Genomic DNA, 22,771 nt, shown 5'->3' with positions numbered 1-22,771 from the left:
TATGATGTGCGATTAATATATTATTGTTAGTATTATTTCTCTTCTCCCACACATATTCTTGTGTATGTAAAATTGCCTCCCCAAATATATTGTTTTTTGAAATTTATCTCCTATATCTTTTTAATGAATTTTTTGAGTTCTATAATTTAAGAATTGTTGTGGTTAACCTGTTTGCTCAACTTTTTTAGGAGAGGAACATTCATTAATTAGTTCACTTGGCAATAAAATGACAAAAATTTGAATATGTAAAAAGAAAAGAAAATTGAGAACCTGAAGTAATTTTTTATTTAAAAAGTTGTCAGTTACATTAAAAAAATGCCATTAAGTACAATATTTATTGAATTCTAATATAAAATAATGAAACTATTTCTACATAAATACATAAAATTCATAATTGTTCTCAATGAGTGCTTATGTTTTGAAAACGCTGAATTATATCTTCATTGTCAATACTATTGGAAATATCTCTCTCAATGTATGTCATCAAGCAGTCATTCATCCAACAATCTCCCATTCGATTATGCCACCAACTCTTTACAATCTTCATTGTTGAAAATGCTCTTTCTACAGTAGCAGTAGTAGCAGTAGCAACAGGTAAAATCAATGCCAATTTTATAAGTAAATAAACCAATGGATAAACAATGTTTCTTTTTGTCTCAACTAATTTCTTAGCTAGACTTCCAATCTCTTTTAAGTTTGTAAAATCCTTTCTTAAGCATAAATGTATAGCTGGTTATCCAACGCCATTAAATCCATTAGATAAAACTCCAAGGGATAAAATTGAGAAAAATGCATCACCTTTTCCTTGTTAAAATATGAGAAACAATTATCACGATTAAGGCATTCCATGCTAAGAAGCAATTCAGTAGTTGTCTCTGAAAATCAATCACTAACCTCCAAAAGTTGCATATCTACAACACTGTTGAATAAATCAACTTTGTAGACATGTAAATTTATGACTTGGAATTTTATGCCGTGACCTCTCTTTAAGAACATGAATATCACCTATATTCAGAATTTCAATCTTGTAGTTATTGCAAAATAGTCTAACTTGCTTCAATAAATGATTCTAAGCACTGATGAATTGTAGGCCCTATTTGTAAGTATGCTCTTCCAACTTTATTTCTATCATTTGTATCATAATTCACAATTTTGACACGTAACCTAGGATCTGATGAAAAATCATATAAATTTATCTCAACTCGATGTTTTGTAGAGCTTTGCCCTAAATCACTGGATCTATTTTTCATCAACTTGTTTGTCTTCAACTAATTTTCTTGCATAATATTTTTCCATCACTTATTTAAAAGAATAAATCATGACAAAAGTTAAAATTATGCAAATATGAGGCATACTACAATTAATTACATATACTAAGAACTCAATTATGAGTAGTTAAAATATATTTTCTCTATGTTAGATAAAAATAAATCGATAGATAAAATTAATGCTATAAGAATAAAATTATAAAAGTGTTATACAACAAAGAATAATAGTAGTTATAATATCAAAAAATCAAATAAATATGAAGAGATATGTTGAGTTGTTCAACTGACCTGTGTGAATTGTGAAAAAAATTTTGCAAGAAATAATTCTTGTTAATTTTGTAAGACTTAACTACACCATTTAGAGAATTATTGTTTTGATGAAATGTTTTAGGAGATTTTCTTCTTCTAGATGTAAAGCTGTGGTAGAAGATGTTTTAACAACATGTGATTTTGTGAAATTTGTTCCTAAAGTTGAAAGTCAATTTAGTTACTTTTAACTTTTTTTGCTATAAATTAGAAACAAATTCACGATACCTTTATTTCGTATCTAGACTATTTAGTTGTTTCTTAATTTTTACTAAAAATGAAATAGGAATTCATGTATAATAGACATTAATTGTTTAGTTATTCTATAATTTTTCCCTAAAAATTAGGAATAGATTGATCATTGAAAAGTTCCCATGTATGGAAACTTGAGAGATATAGTTAATATATGTGGAATTTTTCTAATAGGTACCCTTAGGGCACTTATTAACACAACTGGTATTCACTTAACCTATCATATATATATATATACATACACACACATACTAACAATTATTATTCTTTCTTGTATTTATATATTTTTCCTATTTAATCTTGCCTACCTTCCCTTGTATTTATTTACTTTCCTTGATTAATCTTATATGTCCAAAAATATAACACTTGAAATATATCTTAACGATATATGTGTTTTATTTTAAAAAATATAACACTTGAACTATATCTTATATTTTCCTAATTAATTTTATATTTCCAAAAATATAGGGCATTCGTTAGACAAACCAATACATGTGTTTATTGTTTACCTATTCCATAAATTCTCCTCGTTTAAGGGAATAAATGTCTCCTAATTTTTGAGAATGAATTCAGTCAAGAATCCACTATATACAAGTACAAAATATGGTTCCTACATTATCTCTCTCATAATAAATAATGGTGGGCCATCATACTTTTGCTTCACAACTTTGCCCCTCATTCCTTTTATTTTAGGGGGAGGGGCAAATAATGAAACTTACGTGAAATTTTACCTTATATCAAGAATATTTTTTTAAAGTTGAGGAGGGAGCAATTGCCCACCCTTAACACTAAATAGCTCTGTCCCGGTTGAGAGTACAATTTACTTATATCAATTCAGTAGATTCAACAAAGGATTTTAAATTGCCTTGACGATTTTGATTGAATCATCTCATGCTAGGCATAATACATGCTAACTATTGCCTTTTGAATTGTTCTATTTAATTTTTATGTGTTATAGTTTCCTCCTATTAATTTGTTCCTTATTCATATTCGGGTGCATGTGTCAAATACTCACAGCTAGTCACAATACAAATACTTGAGTTGATTAGTAGAGGAGAACGTGATTATTGGATTGAAATAGTTATTTTGTATGCAGTGTTTGAGCAGCAGTGGAACACTTATAGTGAGGGTAAACTTCAAATATAAAAAGTGATAGGAAAATTTATATGATTCAAAACTACATGCAATAGCTTTATTATTGTAGAGATAATGCAAGTGAATCCCTAATTTTTAGGGTATCTGAACTATGCTTTATTCAATGCGGTCTAACAAGAGAAATGGTATATGACATATAGAGAAATACACTTTTCATCTCTAATGTGTGGGTTGTTGATCAATTTCATCTCTGAAATTGCACCGAAAACATATTTCATCCTCAAAGTTTTTCAGTTTTAGTCAATTGAGGATAATTGGCAAAAACACAAACAATTTGGTTAAAAATGTATCACGTGAGAAGTATGCCTTATTAGTGGATAGTTCAACATAAAACGTGGGCACATCTTCTGGAGCAAAGTCTTTTAGATGAAAGTTAAGGCTGGTTATGTCATTTCAAAATAAAGCACGCCTGTAATTTAAAGAATATTGTGATTGAGTTGTGGGATTATATGTCATTAATCATTTTTCTTGCTCTTTCTTTTTCGCTAATAAATCTTGTTATTTGTAAAAGGCAAAACCTAGGTTATTTTCAGGCATTTTCTATTCAAACTTAACAAAATCTTGTTGGTTACTCCAATATTTGAGAGATTTCCTAGAATCTCTAATTCTAATTAGGACCTGTTCGTGTAACTTTTTCATTTGATTTATACTTTCGTGTCACAAGGACCCTTTAATATAAAATTGGGACGAGATATTTGAGAACAATAATAATATAAAATGGAGACTACTTTCTTATAAATAAAACATGCCCATTTCTTCATAAAAAATATATACCTCATACATTTTCAATCATAAATTCTACTTTCTACATCAATTTTGTAGACTTTATTTAGACATTTTTAGAAACAAAAAAGTCCATTTTTCTGCAATTTTTCTCTCACAAAATGCAATTTCCATTTGATAATAAAATAAGGACACTTTCAAATTTTCTTTTGCAAATTTAGCAAAGCATCATTCTAGATTTTATAGTGACTTGCTTCTCTTTCCCTTTTCTCCTCCAACTCAGAATCAACAAGACAACTAACACTATAATTATATGATAATAAAAAAAATTTCTCTGTCTTCTACATTTTTTCAATATTTTCTTCAATTTTATTCACTTTTTTTCAATAAATCAGGTATAAGAATTCTTCCTATTAGGCATTTTGGCTCATCAATCCAATCAAAATACTTGCACTTGTTGGACCGGTGGGATGAGTTGGGCCAACGCATGGATTAGCTTGACAAGGATGCATTATGTGAGGAGCTGTGAGAGGACATGCAAGGGCCACTCAACAAGGCCATTGATTACCTTTTCAAGGAGGATGATGTCATTAGACTTTTAGTCGAGCCTCTTTATGATGAAGTTGTCCAACTAAAGAATGAGCTCGAGATGCATAGAGCCCAACTAGCAAAGGTAGCTAGTGTGTCCACAGAGAAGCCATCATTCGTTCATGAGGAGGTTGCAAATTTGATGGTCGACGTTGATGTGATAAGGACACAAGAGGCGTCTGGTGCTGCAGTAGCTGCATTAAGTGTCGAGGTTCCACATCTAGAGGCGTATGTTGGGGTAAGGAAAGTGCATGACATAGAGAATTCTCTCTTTGGTTTGGAAAGTTATTTTGATATGCTTGGCATTCTTGGGGATGACGCTAGGCTCCATACCGTTTTACTATATGTCAAGAATTCTGCATTGATATGGTAGAGGAGAAGTTGTGATAATGGACGTAGTTGAGAAAATGCCATTACCATGTGGGGCATATTCAAAGTAGAGTTAAAGGTGAAGTGTGAACCAATTAAAGCTAAATGAAGTTAGGGCCAAGTTCTGCCGTCTCAGCATAAGGACTACTGTATGAAAGAGTACGTGGATGAATTCTCCAACTTATTGCTGAAGATTCCTAACATGTTTTCCAAAAATGCGTTCTTTACATTCTTTGATGGCTTAAAGCCATGGCCAAGGCAGCGGGTTAAGGATAAGGATCTGCCTCCCAAGCAATGAGAGCTGCTCAAAAGTTGCTCAAGTTCTAGAAGAACTCAACCTAGGACAAAAGCAAGAAGCTGTCTAGTAATGGAAAAAGTGGAGAAGACAATTCTAAACAAATCACACGATCAGGTGACATCCACGAGAGCAAGACGGCAAAGGACAAGAATAGTCATAATGAAAAGTCAAACAAAAATTTTGATGTGTGCATCCTATGCAAAAGCAAGGAGTATTATGCACAAGATTGCCTACAACGTGGCTATTTGGACGCAATCACTCAAAAGTCTAACCCAGTTGGGGAACGAAGGTTAGCATGCACACAAATCATCAAGCCCATCCAATCCGTGGTAGTCGGGCAAGATTGAGGCTGCATGTATTGAGGCTGCATGTATGTTAATGTAACTATTGATAAGCACCAAGTCATGACCTTAGTGGTTATCAAAACGGCTGACTTGTCCTTTTTGCCTTTGCCATGAACAACCCTCTTCAACTATCTTGTAGCGTGCTCCTCTTAAGCATCCTTAGTTGAGTTCCTTATTAACGCAATGCATATGCAGCACTAGCAAGATTCAAGGCTTAAACTATGAACAGTTGCTCATTCAACCTAACTTTCAAATGCGAAATTATTCAAAAGTGAAGGAAGTAAACAAAAAGAGAAAGGTTAGAGGGTAAGAAAAGCTCTTGTATTGCACTCAAAGGATTACGCCATGTGTTTACAAATGAAGGGGCTCGACCTATTCATAGGCAAGTCAAGAAGTCTTTACAATAATCTAGAAACTTCCACACACTAGTTCTTTATACTTAGTTTCTAGAATGTTCTATATAAGGCAAGACTCTTATATACAAGTTCTAGACTATTGCCCAAGACTCTTAAACAGTCTAAAACACTCCAAAATATTACTAAAACGTTTCAAGAAACATGTAAGTATTGGCCCTAACCTCCATGGCTTTCCATTTATTCATTGAATTAGACTATGCATCTACTTCAATGAACAAATGGGAAGCCATAGAGGTTAGGGCCAATACTTAGATGCTTCTTGAAATATTTTAGTAATATTTCAGAGTGTTCTAATCCTTTAAAGAGTCTTGAGGAATAATCTAGAACTTGCACATAAGAATCTTGCCTTATACAGAACATTCTAAAGACTAATTTTAGAGGGCAATTATGTAGAAGTTTCAAGAGTATTGTAAAAACTTCTTGGCTTGCCTATAAATAGGCCAAACCCTTTCATTTGTAAACAAATGGTATAATTTTTTGAATGCAATGCAATAGCTTTCTTTGGCCTTCAACCTTTCTTTTCTTTCTTTGCTTCCTTTGCATCTGCACAAACATTGCACATTCTAGAACGGCACTCTCATCTACCTCCTCCACATAACTGTGCATGATGAAAAAGAAATCACAAATGCTACATAACAATGCAGTAAATTCATTGATTAAGGCCACCAGAATGCAACATACTCTGCAGATTCAACACTCATTGAGATAAAATTCTATAGCTGCGTCCAACTCACGCTCCAAATTTCCAAAAACTTCTACATGACACTGGTTAAGAGCTGAAATTAGTACATAAATTAAAATCGGGCTAGAAAAACACAAGGAACACGGCTTACATCTTTTAGAAATGCTAGTGATTCCATTGTCTTCTCTTTCACCTCCAAGGCACCAACCAATTGTGTAATTTTTTTCAAATTTTCTCCAAACTAGGAATAAAAGAACCACGTTAAACATTCTGGTTGACATGAATTAAAAAGGCAACAATAGGATTAAAAAGAGCGCAATTGACATGCACTTACCACATTATGACCTGGAATTTCTTCTATAAAAACAACCTCAGAATTCAAATTTTCATGCTGAGGGTCTTGTACTCGTGCTTTTCATTTTTTTCTTTCGTATGTCACCATTCCATGAAATTTTTCTGGTTTCCTCCGGACCCTCGCCTCTTGTTCAGGCGTATCAAATGGTCTAGAAATGATTTGTTGTACAGCCCATCTTGGCATTGCTTGTTCTGGGGACTTCTTAGGACTACAGGCACCATCAACATGTGTTTCATTTCCATCATCCTCATGTGTTTCATTTCCATCATCCTATTGAACACAGGGTTGCATGCTGATTTCAAGGGTTGCATGTTGATTTCCATCAACATGTGCTTCATGTCCATCATCCTGATGTTGAACCCAGGTTTGCATGCTGATTTTTTCTCTTTCTTGCAAACCCATACCAAGTTTTTTGCCCCAAATTTCCATGTAATTTTTTTTCCCGGTACCTGATGCATAACACACGCACATTCAAATTTTTTAATAATCAAAACCTTTTTCTAACTTAGAAAACACGTAAAACAAAAATTGCATTGTCTATCTTTACCTTGCAAGCCTTTGCACTTACGAAAATTTTTATTTCTTCCCTCCACTCCTTGAAGCCATTTTTGCATCTCCAATTTCAAGTCTTTGGAAAGCTGATATTGCTTCCAACCAATAAATGGTTTATGATACAGGCACACCTCAACCTTATACATGGGTATGATAGCCAATTCCATATACCTTTGTTTACCATATGCAATTGGCATAGGCAGATTTTTCCTATCATACGGATTCCACTCAATGTTATCCTGCATATATAGGTTCTGTTATGTCAATTCCAACACAGTCCAAGTCAAAATAAAATTAGGAATCTGGATACTTACCTCAGTCAAATCATCTAGACACTCATTTATTTGCTGCAGCCGTGTATTGTGGTATGAAATTTTTAAAAATTTTTCTAAGCTTTCAGCCCAGCCACAAAAGCAACGGGAACGAGCAAGGCAGATTTTCAACTCCAAACATTGGCCTCAACAGCTTGATATACTCCAAAGCAAAAATCTGGAATGTAAAAAGTATAACAAAAAGAAGGAAAAATGTCAGCTAAAAAAGCTTTCCTGAAACCATTAGTAAAATTGAAAGCAAAAATCTCAAACGGAAGGGTGCTTGAACATGACCTACCATTAATGCAAACATCGAACTGCCAATGAGGTATTTTTCGTTTGATACATTCCTGGATGAAAACTTTGACAAACTATGGTGGATCTCAACCAAGCATGCCTCCCCCCATGCATACTCGGATATTTTGTTGATGTCTTTTACAAAGTATCCATATATAGCTCTCACATGAGTGCAAGAGGAATCTGGAAAAATCAGACATCCCAGCAAATACAATACTGTCGCCCGCACCCTGATGTCCAAAGGATGTGCAAATTCTTTGTCAGAAGCCTTGAGAGTAGCAATGTCCCGCAACGTTTTCAAATGGAAGCCCTTCATTTCAAAATGAACAACCAAATTGGGGAATATTTCATTAGCAATCTCTTCCCCCCGAGCTTCTTGGCAAACAAGGGGGATGCCACTGATTGGCAAGCCGGTAATCTGAAGGATATCCCTCAAACCAAAGTAGAGTTTGACTGCATTTTCTTGGCCCAAAATGAAGCTTTGGGTATTAGAATTATACTTGGTTGCAAAAGCTTGAACCAAGTAATGACAGTGTATACCAAAAAAACCGGTAAACTTTAGCAGGTTCTCAAATCCACTGCCAGTTAGTACTTCGACCACATCGTCGCCAACTGTAAAATTTCTAATCATTTTTAAGTGTTCTAGAATCCTCAAAGTTTGGCCTGCATGAAGACAAAGTATTGATTAACCCGCTTGCGGGTTTTATGGCTAGTCTTTTCCCAAATGCAAAGCTTTACCACTACCACGGAAACAACACAAAAAAAAAACAGATTCTGCCACAAACCAACAAAAAAGAACAGTGCTTAACAACACAACAACAAAAAATCCTGTTTTCCATTTTTCTGCATTCCAGCTTCAACAATTATTCAAGGTGCGGGATGCAACAATTGTTTTTCATTTTTACCATTTTGAGGGTGGATGAATACAGAAAATCATTGCATCATCAAAGGGAGGAAAAATTGCTGGAGTTCAAAACAGCAATATATCATCCAAAAACATCTCCAAAACAACAATATATCATCCAAAAATATCAATATATATCATCACAACATTTCTCCCCTTTTGGCATCATCCAAAAAACCATAAGAAGAAATACTGCAAAATCAAACCAAAAACAGACAAAAGCTACATTATCCAACACAATAGGAAATTGTCCACAAAAGTACCAAAGATTCAAGGGAGCAAGCTAGAGTAAGAAAACAACCAAGTCCAACATTGATACCATACAAGTGATGCACCTAGTCTAATGCAAAGTCTAAATGCAGAAACCAAAATTTTCATGCTTCAACGATTGAAACTGAAAGTGTGAATAGAACAGAGTACCTATTGTTTGTTGCTTTTTTCTTTGGACCTGCGACATGTTGGGAGATGCCCTACTTCGAGTTGGAGTTAGAAGAGGGGGATTGAAAGCGCTAGTTCAACAATCTGATGAAGGAATAGCCCTACTTCGAGTTGGAATTGGAAGAGTTTTTGAGAGCTTCCCCGCGTTTAATTATAAGTAATGATGTCAGAGGAGTTGCTTCCCTGCGTTTGAGAGCTATAAGTGTGAGGGCTCGCAAATTTCTTGTATTTTTTTTCTCAAAAATACCATTTTATTTGGAAATTATTATTTATTAAAGCCCTACCACCCAATCTTTTCACAAGAAGTGCAAATAAACCTAGAAAGTAGAGTTTCACGCTTCGGTTTCAAGTTTGGAGCAAAATTAGGGTTTTCGCGATTTTTCGCCGGATGAATTTTCGGTACAGAGTAAGGATTAAATTTGAAGATTAAAAGTGACTTTTAAATGAGAAATAATATGTGATTAGGAGCAATGATATAAGGTTAGTGAATGGGAAGTAAAAACCCTAGTACGTGTGTTTTTAAGAAAAACGGCGCGAATCGGCGGGTCCCGCGCACTACCGATTGAACGCACGACTTGACCACCACTTTCTTACCATACAAGTTTATTGATATTTGAGCAAAATATCTCCTATGTCGCGCCCTATTTTTTGATAAATAAATAAATGATTTAAAAAAAGTATTTTTTTTGTGATTGGGAAATGAATTGTGATTTAAAAGAAAAAATGGGTCTAAATGGGGGGTTGAGAATGCGACGATTTGACCCAAAATTATAGTTTAAAAAGGGTTTTTGAAATAAAAATTGGAGTCGCCACTTGATAATGAGTTAAGGTGTACCAAGTCACCAAAAAATGAATTTTTAAAGAAAAAATAGGAAAAAGTAGTAAGAAACCCCTTTTAAACGACTCCTAGTCCACGTAAATCAAAGAAAAAGGTTCGGGAGTCACATTTGACAAAGGGGAAGGCAAGGATAAAATCCAAGGCACCCCTTTGACCTAGCCAAGGCTAGTTGCATGATTTAATCAAAGATTTTCTTGTTTTAACCAAAGAATTTATTACATTTGGATGCACTACATGAATGCAAACCCTAGACCTAGGGGTATTGGGGGAAATTTCTCTTCAAAGGTTGAGTGATGCCAATCACATTAATTGTGAAGTCCAATAACGATCCTTTGAAGAAGTCACGAATAATGCGAGTGGGATGCAAATGAATGGAATGCATGTATGCAATGTGAGGACATGAATTTGAAAAAGTAATAAAAGACAATAAATATGTAAATGAAAATGTGCACATGAGTGGGTAAGGTACGGTATGTGAAATGATAATATGAAGTGCATGTGTGCAAGTGATGATAAAAGTGTTCGTGTGCAAGTGAAGAAACATAAAGGTGCACGTGTGCAAAATGGGAGGAAAAATGAAAGTGTGATGAGGGTATAAAATGGTAGAGTGGATTTAAAAATGCATGAGCCTAGGGAATTCATGCATATTGGGTACAGGGATACCTAAATCGTGACTCAATTTGCCCTTTTATAGAGGAAATACAAGCGTGCTAAGGCTTAGAAAAAGCCACACTCGTCTATGTCCCATATTTAAGGGGACTCTCAAGCAAATGAACCCTATAACTAGCATGAAATGCAAAAATCCTAAAATGGAGGGAAAAGGGGTTCGAGGGGCATACAAAATGATAAAACTAACTAAAAAATGCGTGAAGATTGATAGCTTTTGAGGTTCATGTTGAAATACCAACAAACGCCAATCTACCCGTAATCATCAAATCATGGCCCGAAAAAGGATTACAAGTTCACAACTTCAGCAACTAAATATAAAGTTCTAGTCTTGTACGGGAAAAAGAAACAGAAAATCATGAGATAAATTGTCCTAGAGGGAAAAACTCTGATCGATGTATTCTACATGCTCATACTCCCTCTTTGCAACAAAAAAAACATTGCTTGAGGCAAAACATGAATCAAAGCCTCTTCCTTTCTTTACCCAAATACACAGATAGCAAGTGTAAGGAAAGAAGAAAACGAAAGAACGTGGCCATGGCCATAGCAGCGGAGATTTTGAAGCTTATGACATAACCTATGAACATACGGGAAAGAAAGATTACCTTTAGCTGTTTAGGAGTTAAACCAAATCCAAATCCTGGTGCAATGGATCTCTGTGAAACCCTTGTCTCCTTCAACACCCAGCTTTTCCTTCTCGGCCCGAAAGCTTGCCCTTTCTACTCCTCCGAAGCCCCTTTTTTTATCGTTGGTTTCTCTCCTTTCTCTCCCTCACTCAGCCGTAAATTTGCCCCAGATTTCTTTCCTCTGGTTTTTCTTCCAGTTTTTTCCTCAATCTCTGCTTCTATCTCTCATGGAAGCTCTCTTCTACTACCCTCTTGCCCCCAGTTTTTTTTTCGTAACTTTCTTTCCTCCACCCCTTAAACTCTCCCTGCTCTCCCTAGTTTTAGCCGTCCAAAAAAAAAAAACCTCCTGCGGCTGCTGTTTTCTCATCCCTTTTATATGGAACTCAAAGTTCCTAAACCCTCACCCCAATGGTGAGGATGAAGGGCTTGCCATTGCCTTCACCTCTAGCCATCCGATGAGGCATCTGTGATTGTCCTTTGTAAGCTGCAAAAATGTGCAGCTTGCATGTCGCGGCCGCGGCCATCCTTCTTTTTTTTTTTCCTTTTTTTTTAATCTTTTCAACTAGTTAATTAATTAAACAAAATTGATAATAATAATAATAATAATAATAATAATAACAAAAATAACTTAATTAACATTTGATAAAAATAAACTAGAAACAACAAAAATGCAACTTTCCATTTTTTCCTTTTTTCATTTTTCTCATTTTGCATCATTTTCCATTTTTCCCTTTTTCATTTTTTATTTTTCTGCTCTTTTTTTTTCTTTTCTTTTTTTCTTTCTTTTTCAAAAATAAAATAACAAAATGCCAAAAGATTGAATTTAAGAGGAATGAACGTATTTTGTGAACCATTTTCTTTTTTTTTTCTCTTCTCTTTTTTTTTCACAAATTTTACGTTAAAACTTAAAACTAAAACTAAAAGCTAAAACGTGAACAAAATTAATATGACAAATAAAACTAAAAATAATTAGCAAATAAAAGACAAATAAAAGTTAAGTGAATAAAAATAAAAAATAACAACTAAAATGCAAACAATCTAAAACAAAATCATGAATTAGATGCAACATGCAAACTATTTAAAATTTGGTGTCTACATTTTGCCCCTCTTTGTCTGAGTTTTGAAAAAACTTAAGACAAAGAAGTAGACACCAAATACTTACTTGTGTTATTCGGCTGCAGAATGATCCGAATGGACAGGAATTCTAAAACGGGACTGACCCGAACATGAAATTAAACGGGACTGACCCGAACAGGAATTTAAAGCGGGACTGGCCCGAACAGGAATTTAAAACGGGACTGACCCGAACAGGAATTTAAAAACGGGACTGGCCCGAACAGGAATTTAAAAATGAGACTGACCCGAACAGAATTTAAACGGGACTGACCCGAACAAAAAATTTAAAACGGGACTGACCTGAACAGGAAATTTAAAACGGGACTGACCCGAACAGGAAATTAAAACGGGACTGACCCGAACAGAAATTTAAAACGGGACTGACCCGAACGAGAATATAAACGGGACTGACCCGAACAGGAATTTAAAACGGAACTGACCCGAACAGGAATTTAAAAACGGGACTGACCCGAACGAGAATATAAACGGGACTGACCCGAACGGGAATTTAAAAAGGGACTGACCCGAACGAGAATTTAAAACGGGACTGACCCGAACAGGAATTTAAAACGGGACTGGCCCGAACAGGAATTGAAAATGGAACTGACCCGAACAGGAATTTAAACGGGACTGACCCGAACAGAATTTAAACGGGACTGACCCGAACAAGAAATTTAAATGGGACTGACCCGAACAAGAATTTAAATGGGACTGACCCGAACAGAAATTTAAACGGGACTGGCCAGAACGGAATTTAAAAAAGGACTTCACTGGGAAAGTTTAAACAATGAATTGAGTTTTTTTTACCTGAGAATAGTTCAACTTTTGCACCAAGAGGGAAATTTGGATCTTTGTGATTGAAGCGAGAGCTGATGTTGTTTCTTATGATCGAGTTTTGCAAATAACATCGATCCTTGCTTACTGGGAAGCTTTGCCTGTCATTGATTTAGGCGCCAAAAAGAGAGCGGCTGCTTTTGTTTGTAAATGCAACATTCCTGCAAGAAAAGAAGAAATAATGGACTTGCCACCATTATTTGATCCGATTTGCCTTGAGAATCGTGTAAACATGAGTCTTGTGATGCTTTTACTTCTGCTCTGCGACGTTTGCCTTAATCGAACTTGAAACCTTTCAATTTCTGAGACTGATAAAATACGGATTTAACACGTTACCCAACCTAGGTGGCATCTTTGTTGCATGTCACTCACTATAACTGATGATTGACTCCCTTATCTTTGCACAAACCTTAGGGTTTATCATTCATTTGAATTCAATGGTGAAAGAATGATGCGTGAAAATTTATCATAGAACAATCAATGTATATGCAAGATTATTTCCTATGTCAGGCAAAGATGAGCATGCAAAAGAATGTAGACAATCATAAGCAGTCATACACAAATAATTGAGAACAACTAAGAGGTTCATAAAGATACATTTTGCAAAAGAATATTTGTAAAGAACAATACAAGTTTAGCCAACGAAAATCATATTCAAGACTTTGGATATATTTTTTTCGGAATCCGATACTGGCAGAAGTATCACAAATATGAAGAAAATCCTAGATGAACCAGGTCACCAGCTGTTCTTTCTTGAGCTCAACTGTTGTGAAAACCTACCTTGGCGCCCTTTCGGGTTTTCACCAAGGTTGCCCCCACCCTTTTATTTTTGTTTTTGCTTTTTCCTTTTTTCTTTCTTTTCTCTTTCTTTTCTTTTCATTTTTCATTTTTTCTTTTTTTTTTGAGGCGCCCTTGTGGGTTTTCACCTAAAAGAAAAGCAGAACTACCTCATTCCCGATCAACTGAGAAATGTGGTTAAAAGATTGTTAGCATCAGTAAAATGCACTTCCCTTATGAATTTTAGGTGAAGGCATTACAGACATCACCTGCCAGTTGATTAGCAAATTTTCTAATAGAAATGTAGCAAGTGACGAAAACCAGGACTTTGGGCTTTTGTAATGGAGTCAGGTGGGGTGTTTTTCAAAAAAGGTTAAGGCTTGAAAACAGATTTGATACGAGGGGTGAAATAACTTGAGTTTGCACTCCTTTAAAAACAATTCCGAAAGTGAGGAAAATTTGCCCCAGTTTGATCAGATTTTCTCTCTTTGCATTTTTTCATTGCATTTTCTCACTTTTGCATTTTTCTTTGAGAAACTAATTTTGCCCCAGTGTAGGGTTTTTCTCTTCTTATCTCTCTTCTTAAACTAAATTTGCCCCAGTGTGGGGTTTGCAATTCCCAAGGGTTATCAAACGAAATTTGTAAATTCTGATGGCTCAAAGGGGACAAGTAGAGATAAAATGTTTTTAGTGTAAAAGAAGATGGCCTGACTTGCATTTCGCCATTTGCATGAATTTCTAAAGAAAATTTGCATGATCAAATGAAAAACTTTTTGCACATATCTGAGTTGATGGGTTGAGGGAAAGCCCGTCCATCCATTTCCACCAAAATAAGAGCTCCGTCAGGTAATACCTTTTGGACAATGAACGGCCCTTGCCAATTTGGAGCGAACTTGCCTTTAACTTCATCTTGCATTGACAAAATTCGCTTCAGTACCTTATCACCTTCTTCAAATGCCCGCCGATGGACTTTTTTGTTGTAAGCCCGGGCCACACGTTTTTGATAGCACTGACCATGACAGATAGCATTGAATCGCTTTTCATCGATCAAAGTCAATTGCTCATGGCGCTGCTTGATCCAATCGGCCTCCTTCAATTTAGCTTCCATAAGGATTCGTAGCGACGGAATTTCAACCTCAGTTGGTAACACAGCTTCCATCCCATACATAAGTGAATATGGCGTTGCCCCAGTCGATGTCCGAATAGAAGTCCGGTACGCCATCAATGCATAAGGCAACTTTTCATGCCAATCGCGATGCCTCTCTGTCATTTTGCGGATAATCTTCTTCAAATTCTTATTTGCGGCTTCTACAGCTCCATTCATCTGAGGCCTATAAATGGCAGAATTGTGGTGTTTGATTTTGAACTGCTCGCATAGTCCATCTACCATGTCATTGTTCAGATTCTTGGCATTATCCGTAATAAGGGTTTCGGGTACTCCAAAACGACAGATGATGTGATCTCTCAGGAAATTGGCCACTACCTTCTTCGTGACATGTTTGAATGATTCCGCTTCAACCCATTTAGTAAAGTACTCAATCGCCACCAATATAAATCGATGTCCATTTGAAGCGGGAGGATCAATTGTACCAATCACATCCATACCCCACATTGAACAGGGCCATGGGGCAGTCATGCTATGCAATTCAGTGGGTGGAGCGCGTATAATGTCACCGTGCATTTGACATTTTATACATCTCCGGACAAAATCTATACAATCATGCTCCAAGTAAGTCAGAAGTATCCGGTTCTCATGATTTTCTTCGCTAGCAAATGGCCATTCATGTGAGGTCCACAAACGCCACTATGCACTTCTTTCATCATATATTGAGCTTCATCTTCATCAATGCACCTTAAAAGGTTCAAATCCGAGGTTCTTTTGTACAACACTTCTCCATTCAAGAAAAATTTTGAAGCCATTCTACGCAGAAAACTCTTGTCCTTTGTACTAGCATGTAGAGGATAAGATCCTGTTTTGAGAAACTCTTTAAGATCATTATACCAAGGAACATTGTCAGAGGACTTGTCTACAACCCAACAGTGGACAGGTTTGTCTTGAAGTTGAATCGGAATTGGCTCGATCTTCAATTCATCAGGATATTGGATCATAGAAGCTAATGTGGCCAGAGCATCGGCAAATGCGTTTCGGGCTCGTGGAAGATGTCTGAACTCCAAATTTCGAAATTGCTTGGCCAGAGTGAGCAGATTACAATGGTAGGGCAGAATTTTTGAATCTTTGGTTATCCACTGTTTCAAGGTTTGATGCACGAGCAAATCTGAATCACTGAAAGCTATCAATTCTTTGATTTCCATTTCTAAAGCCATTTTGAGACAAAAAATGTAGGCTTCATATTCAGCCATGTTGTTTGTGCAGGCAAATTGCAATTTGGCAGCGGCAGGGTAATGCTTCCCTTCGGGTGAAACCAAAACGGCTCCAATTCCAGCTCCGAGAGAATTCGAAACTCCATCGAAGAAAAGCCTCCATTTAGGGCTTTGCTCACTTATATCATCTGTAGCGCCTACGAATAAAACTTTCTCATCAGGGAAATACGTATGAAGGGGTTGATAATCATCATCTCTTGAATTTTCCGCCAAATGATCCGCTATAGCTTGCCCCTTGATAGCTTTTTGTGAAGTGAAAACAATATCGAATTCTGAGAGAATTATCTGCCATTTTGCCAGACGTCCAGTTAACATCGGCTTCTCCAAAAGATACTTCAAAGGATCAGATCGGGAAACAAGATAGGTGGTATGGCTCAACAGGTAGTGTCTCAATTTTTGGGCTGCCCAGGCCAATGCACAACAGCTTTTCTCAATGAATGAATAATTAGCCTCACATTGCGTGAACTTCTTGCTTAAATAGTAAATGGCTTGTTTCTTCCTTCCAGAGTCATCATGTTGCCCGAGGACACAACCAACTGCTCCTTCAAGTACGGATAGGTACATGATTAATGGTCGACCCGGCTTCGGTGGCACCAAGACTGGTGGATGCAACAAATAATCTTTAATCTTGTCAAAAGCCTGTTGGCACTCCTCATTCCAATACAACGGCACATTCTTTCTCAATAATTTGAACAACGGCTCGCATGTGGCAGTTAGTTGGCCGATGAACCTCCCAATGAAATTGATCTTCCCTAAGAAGCTTTTCACGTCCTTCTGAGTTTTCGGCACTGGCATATTTCGAATTGCTTTGATTTTCGCCGGATCTATTTCTATGCCCTTCTTGCTAACAATGAATCCTAACAGCTTACCCGCAGGTGCTCCAAAGGCGCATTTCGCAGGATTTAACTTCAAATTGTACTTCCGCAATCTTTCGAATAACTTCTTCAAATCAACCAAATGGTCCTCTGCCTTCTTAGACTTGATTATGATGTCATCCACGTAGACCTCCATCTCCCGGTGGATCATATCATGAAACAGGGTGGTCATGGTCCTCTGATAGGTAGCCCCGGCATTCTTTAAACCGAAAGGCATGACTCGGTAGCAAAAGGTGCCCCAAGGAGTGATAAAAGCAGTCTTCTCCCTATCCTCTTCTGCCATCAAAATTTGGTGGTAGCCAGCAAAACAATCGCAAAAGGATTCAATCTCATGTCCGGCAGTATTGTCTAAGAGAATGTGAATATTTGGTAGAGGGAAATCATCTTTAGGACTGGCTTTATTAAGGTCTCTATAGTCAACACAAACTCTCACCTCTCCACTCTTTTTTGGAACAGGGACTGGATTTGAAAGCCAAATTGGGTAATGGGAAACAATGATAATGTTGGTTTTGAGTTATTTTTCAATTTGCTCTTTTATTTTGAGTCTCATATTTGGTTTGAATTTTCGGGGTTTTTGTTTTACGGGTGGAAAAGAAGGGTCTGTGGGTAACCTATGCACTACCACATCAGTTGAAATGCCAGTCATATCATCATAAGACCACGCAAATACATCTTGGAACATAGTCAAGAATTCAAGCATTTCCTTCTTCTGCCTCTCATTCAAATGAATACTAATTTGCACCTCCTTAACCTCATCCTCAGTGCCAATGTTAGCCTTTTCTGTTTCTTCCAGGTTCGGTTTGATTTTTCCTCATATTGTTCAAAGTCCTTTGCAAAAGAATCGAATACCTCCTCATTATCACTCTCGCTTTGGAGTTCGGATTCACAGACCTCCAAGTCGTGAGTGATATAGAGATTGCCATTATCGTATTCCAGAACTGTGATATCCAAAGGGTCAAATAATTTTATTTTTGGCCATCTGAAAGAATTAATGAATGTGGGATAATAAGCAAATAAGCATACAACAAATAATATGAATATAAACAAGCGAATAAACAACACAATATAACAAGAACAACTTGTGCATTTTATAAAACCTTTGATTGAAAGCAAATTGAAATGAAAACTTAACAATATTTACATGCGCAAATGTTAGTCAAAAAGTAAAATTGTTTTCATTGGCTATTTACAGATGCAAAAGTATTTTCATGAATTCACATGAATGATAAACCCCTTTCAGTTTACCGAAACTCCTTCCGAACGGGCAGGGACTTGGCTGTCCAATTGGAAATTGATCCTTCGGGGATGTCAGGAAATTCAGTTTCGCCTGGAACACTATCTTCAAATGTTGCCCCAACGAACAATTGGGCCAAACTTGCTTCAATTTCGTCAACTGGGTTAATTTCTGACATGATCACCTCGGCTGGTCACGGGAAAGTATAATGCAGGGGTGGAATGTCAAGAGCCCTTTGCCTTCCTTCTTTCTCTGCTTTCTTGCGCTCCTTCATTTCTCTGATATCCTTAGCAGTCGGTCGGAAGCCTAAACCAAACGAATCCCTTTTCTCAATAATCTCCACTGGCTTCAAAATTCCTTGCAGATCTCGTCCCAGCCCTTTGTCAAATTCATAGCCTCCACGGATCATCTCCTTAGCCATCATGATACTGGCCCTTGATAGAGCTTGCTCCTCCTTTGTTATCCAACTGACGGAGACAATATCAGATGTGCTATGAGGGGTCACTGTTGAGCTTCGGCTACCCTCTTCTTTGGACTCGGAATCGGTGATTACAAGGCAATCCTCCTCGGCAAATATAGTTATCAGCTTGTCATTTACTACGAATTTCAGCAATTGATGCAATGAAGAAGGCACAGCCCCAGACTTGTGAATCCATGGCCTGCCAAGCAAAACGTTGTAAACACTAGAAAAGTGCATGACTTGGCAGGTTATTTGAAACTGGGCGGGCCCCATTTCAACTACTAAATCAACTTCTCCTATTGGCTCTCTTTGCGCTCCATCAAAACCTCGGACTATGGTCCCTGAAGGCCTCAGCTTGACGTCTTGCAATCCTAGCTTTTCCAAGGTGCTCCAAGGACATATATTAAGAGCGGATCCATTGTCAATCAATACCTTCGGCAGCATTTTTCCATTGCACCTTACAACTATGTATAGAGCCTTGTTATGTCCAATGCCTTCCGCCGGCAATTTTTCGTCAGAGAAAGTGATTTGTTTGGTAAATAATACGTTCCCAACCACGTGTGAGAAATTATCAACCGAAATGTCCCTAGGGATTTGAGCTTTAGTCAATACTTCGATCAGCGCGTCCCTATGCATGTCTGAAGAAAAGAGTAAATCCAACATGGATATCTGGGCAGGCGACTTGCTCAACTTCTCAACTACATTGTACTCACTTCTCTGAATTCTCTTAAGGAAATCCAAAACTTCTTTCTCGGTGATTGTTGGTTTAACGGGCGGCTTGGAGTTATTTGCTTGAATCGGAATGATATTTTCAAATGGACTTGTAGCCTTTCCTGATCTGGTGACCACTGACACTTCCTTCTTTGCAATTGACTTTTCCCCAATTTGTACGTCAGGTTCATCATAATTCCATGGCACTCGTTGCAGGCTTAAAACAGGCTCTTGCTTGGGGAATTCAATAACTACCGGCTCCAAAACCTCACTCTCAGCTGGCGTGAGATCCAAAATAAAGGGCTTTTCATCCTCTTCAAATGGCAATTCCATGACAAAGGGTTGGTCTGTGACCCCAAACACTTCAGCTTCCCTTGCCAATTCTCTGACTGGTTCCACATACTCCGTATCATCCAAAATAACCCCAATGATATTGGCATGTTCCGGTAAAGGGTTCCTATTTACGTTCAGCCCTTGCGCCTCCCTTTTTCGGATTACAATCTCCCCGGCTTCAATCATATCTTGGATTTTATGCTTAAGCGCCTTGCAATCAATAGTCGAATGTCCGGCGGCCCCTGAATGATAAGTACAGACGGCTTGTGGATTATACCACGCGGGCATGCCATATGGGTAGGTAGGAGGGGGTACTGTACCAATTTTTCCTGCGGCCTTCAATTGGTCATACAATTGGTCCAGAGGCCTGCCTAAATTGGTGAATGTACGGCTAGGCGGTCGGTTGTAAGGTTCAGGAGGTGGAGGATGGTTGTAAATAGGTCTATTTGGTGGAGAAAATCTTGGATTATATGGAGGGCGAGGTCGATTTTGGGGTGGATTCGGTTGAGAAATTTGAAAAGGGGCTGAAGGTGGGTTAGGATAGCTTGGGCGAGGTCGAGGGTGGTGGATATTGGTAGTATATACAGGATGCGGATTTGAGTAGTAAGGGTAATGGGGTTGGTAGATTGGGCTGTGTTGGTATCGGGGTCTGGGTGAAGGGTTTTGGTTCCAAATAAAGGTTGCATCCCCCTCTTTCTTTTTGAACGGCGACTTTTTCACATTGCTTCCTTGACCTTGTAAAGCATCCAACTGGGATTTGAGAGCAGAGACATTAACAATTTTTCCGGCTCTCACAAAGTCATCAAACTCTTCCAATTTATTCACAATTGCAGCAAAAGAACAACCAGTCATACGGAAAATTTCTTCGAAATATGGAGGATCATGCGCCTTTATGAATGTGCGAATAATTTCATCCTCAGTCATTGGTGGCTCCACTTTCGCAGCTATCTTTCTCCATCTTTTGGCATATGTCTTATGATCTTCAGACGGTCGCCTCTTCGTTCCTTCCAAAGTAGTCCGGGTTGGTGCTAATTCGCAGTTGTACTCATATTGTCTGATGAAGGCATTGGACAGATCGAGCCAGGTTTTCACCTCCTCTGGCTTCAAATTCGAGTACCAATCAAGGGCGTCCCCTTCTAGACTCTCCGGAAATAATCTCAATGGCAAATTCTCATCATCCACCGGTTTTCCCAACTTGTTGGCAAACAAGTGCAAGTGTGTCTTAGGGTTACCCGTTCCATCATATTTATTGAACTTAGGGGTCTTGAACCCCACCGGCAGTTGCACGTTCGGAAACAGGCACAAATCATCATAATCCAACACCCCTTGTTTGTTTAGACCTTGGCTTTTTCGGATGAATTCATCAAAACGATCCAAGCGTTTAAGTAACTTCATATCAATCTGGGCAGACGACTCTCCCATTTCTGGCTTGTTTTGAAAAGTGTGCTCCGGCACAACGGGCTCTGCGGTAGTCTGGTGGAAAGTTTGTGGATTCGGATACATGTTTGGGTCGATTTGAGGCTGAAATCCTTGCCCATAAGGGGGATAGAACGGAGGATTTTAAGTATAAGCATATTGCGGGTTAACAATTCCCTCAAACGTGGTTTGAATTGAAGGAATAACAAATGGTAACGTGGTTTGAGTGGGAGGAATAACAAATGGTTCGGATTATGGTTGTGTAGTGGGTACAGGCTCAGGTTGCACTCCACTACTGACGAGCTCGTCAATCAACTTCTTCTGAGCGGCCATTTCTAACGCCATTTTCCCAAATTTTGTGAGTAACTCTGTCAACTGAACCCCAGGACTTGCAGCTTCTGGCTGGATAGTTGCAACGGCCTTATCGGATGATTCTGATTGAGTACTCATGTCTACACGATTCCTTTGGGCTTTACTTCGGGATCGCGTAATAATGGGGCTTTTCCGAAAAGCTATTTTGAAATTTTACCTGAGAATGCAAAAGACTTCTTTAGATAAACCAATCGTTACTAGATTTTCTGCAATTTATTCAAAAAAAGAGAAAAAAGAAAAAGACATGAGTTAGTAATTATTCAAACAATTCGGATGCATGTCCTATTTGGGGGGCCCTTTTTGTGCCAAGGGTAGGCCTAGCATGATGCAACACCTTCGAAATGGGACCCGTAATACAAATCTGTTTTTGACAATAATCCAAAATGAGAGCAAAAGAAAAATCATTTTCATTGATAGACTTGCCAATATTTACATCATGTCACGAAGACGATTCCGTACAAGATTGCCAAAACTTCTGAACCTATCTAATACAGAGTCTTTTGTTTCCCTAGCATATGGAATTCTAACACATTCAGTTTGGTCATATAATTCTGCACATTTCCTTTTCAGCTCTTGACGCCTTCCTCGTTCATTTTCATACAATTGCTTGCTTTGCTCGACCATCCCTTTGTATGCTTCGACAGACTTACTTAACTGCAGAATTTCTTTATCCTTTGCTTTGATAATGGCTTTCAACTTTTTCACCTCCTCAGATGGCTCATCTTGAATTTCTTGCGCAACGGATCCTCCTACCCAGTCTTCGTATTGTGAAGTCGTCAAACCCTTCTGCTTGAACTCCGGGATGTATCTAAAACTCACGTCATCAGATAGCGTCACCCAGGCGTCAATAATCCGATCTTTCATAGGGATTTG

The 22,771-nt window shown here is 37.6% G+C and overlaps 2 protein-coding genes and 1 long non-coding RNA gene across 3 annotated transcripts; all 3 read right to left on the bottom strand.

Annotated features, from left to right (window-relative positions):
• Positions 1-6,288: 6,288 nt before the first annotated feature.
• Positions 6,289-7,793, bottom strand: LOC140008105 (uncharacterized). Its single transcript, XR_011815511.1, has 6 exons — positions 7,623-7,793; positions 7,304-7,547; positions 6,736-7,205; positions 6,553-6,642; positions 6,401-6,484; positions 6,289-6,317 (listed from the first exon to the last, which is right to left on the bottom strand). It is a non-coding gene; the product is annotated as an uncharacterized lncRNA (long non-coding RNA).
• Positions 7,794-7,839: 46 nt separating this feature from the next.
• LOC140008790 (protein MAIN-LIKE 1-like) lies at positions 7,840-8,547 on the bottom strand. Its single transcript, XM_072053668.1, has one exon. It carries the CDS (start codon positions 8,545-8,547, stop codon positions 7,840-7,842), a length of 708 nt encoding a protein of 235 aa, XP_071909769.1.
• A 10,252-nt stretch (positions 8,548-18,799) lies between these two features.
• On the bottom strand, positions 18,800-20,398 carry LOC140008789 (uncharacterized). Its single transcript, XM_072053667.1, has 2 exons — positions 19,524-20,398; positions 18,800-19,265 (listed from the first exon to the last, which is right to left on the bottom strand). The coding sequence occupies exons 1-2, from the start codon at positions 20,396-20,398 to the stop codon at positions 18,800-18,802; spliced, it is 1,341 nt and encodes a 446-aa protein (XP_071909768.1).
• Positions 20,399-22,771: the final 2,373 nt, after the last annotated feature.

Source organism: Coffea arabica, chromosome 6c, assembly GCF_036785885.1.
Source record: "Coffea arabica cultivar ET-39 chromosome 6c, Coffea Arabica ET-39 HiFi, whole genome shotgun sequence".
NCBI classification, from domain to species: Eukaryota; Viridiplantae; Streptophyta; class Magnoliopsida; order Gentianales; family Rubiaceae; genus Coffea; species Coffea arabica.
The sequence above is the reverse complement of the archived record's forward strand: the minus strand, read 5'-3'. Positions and strand labels throughout refer to the sequence as shown.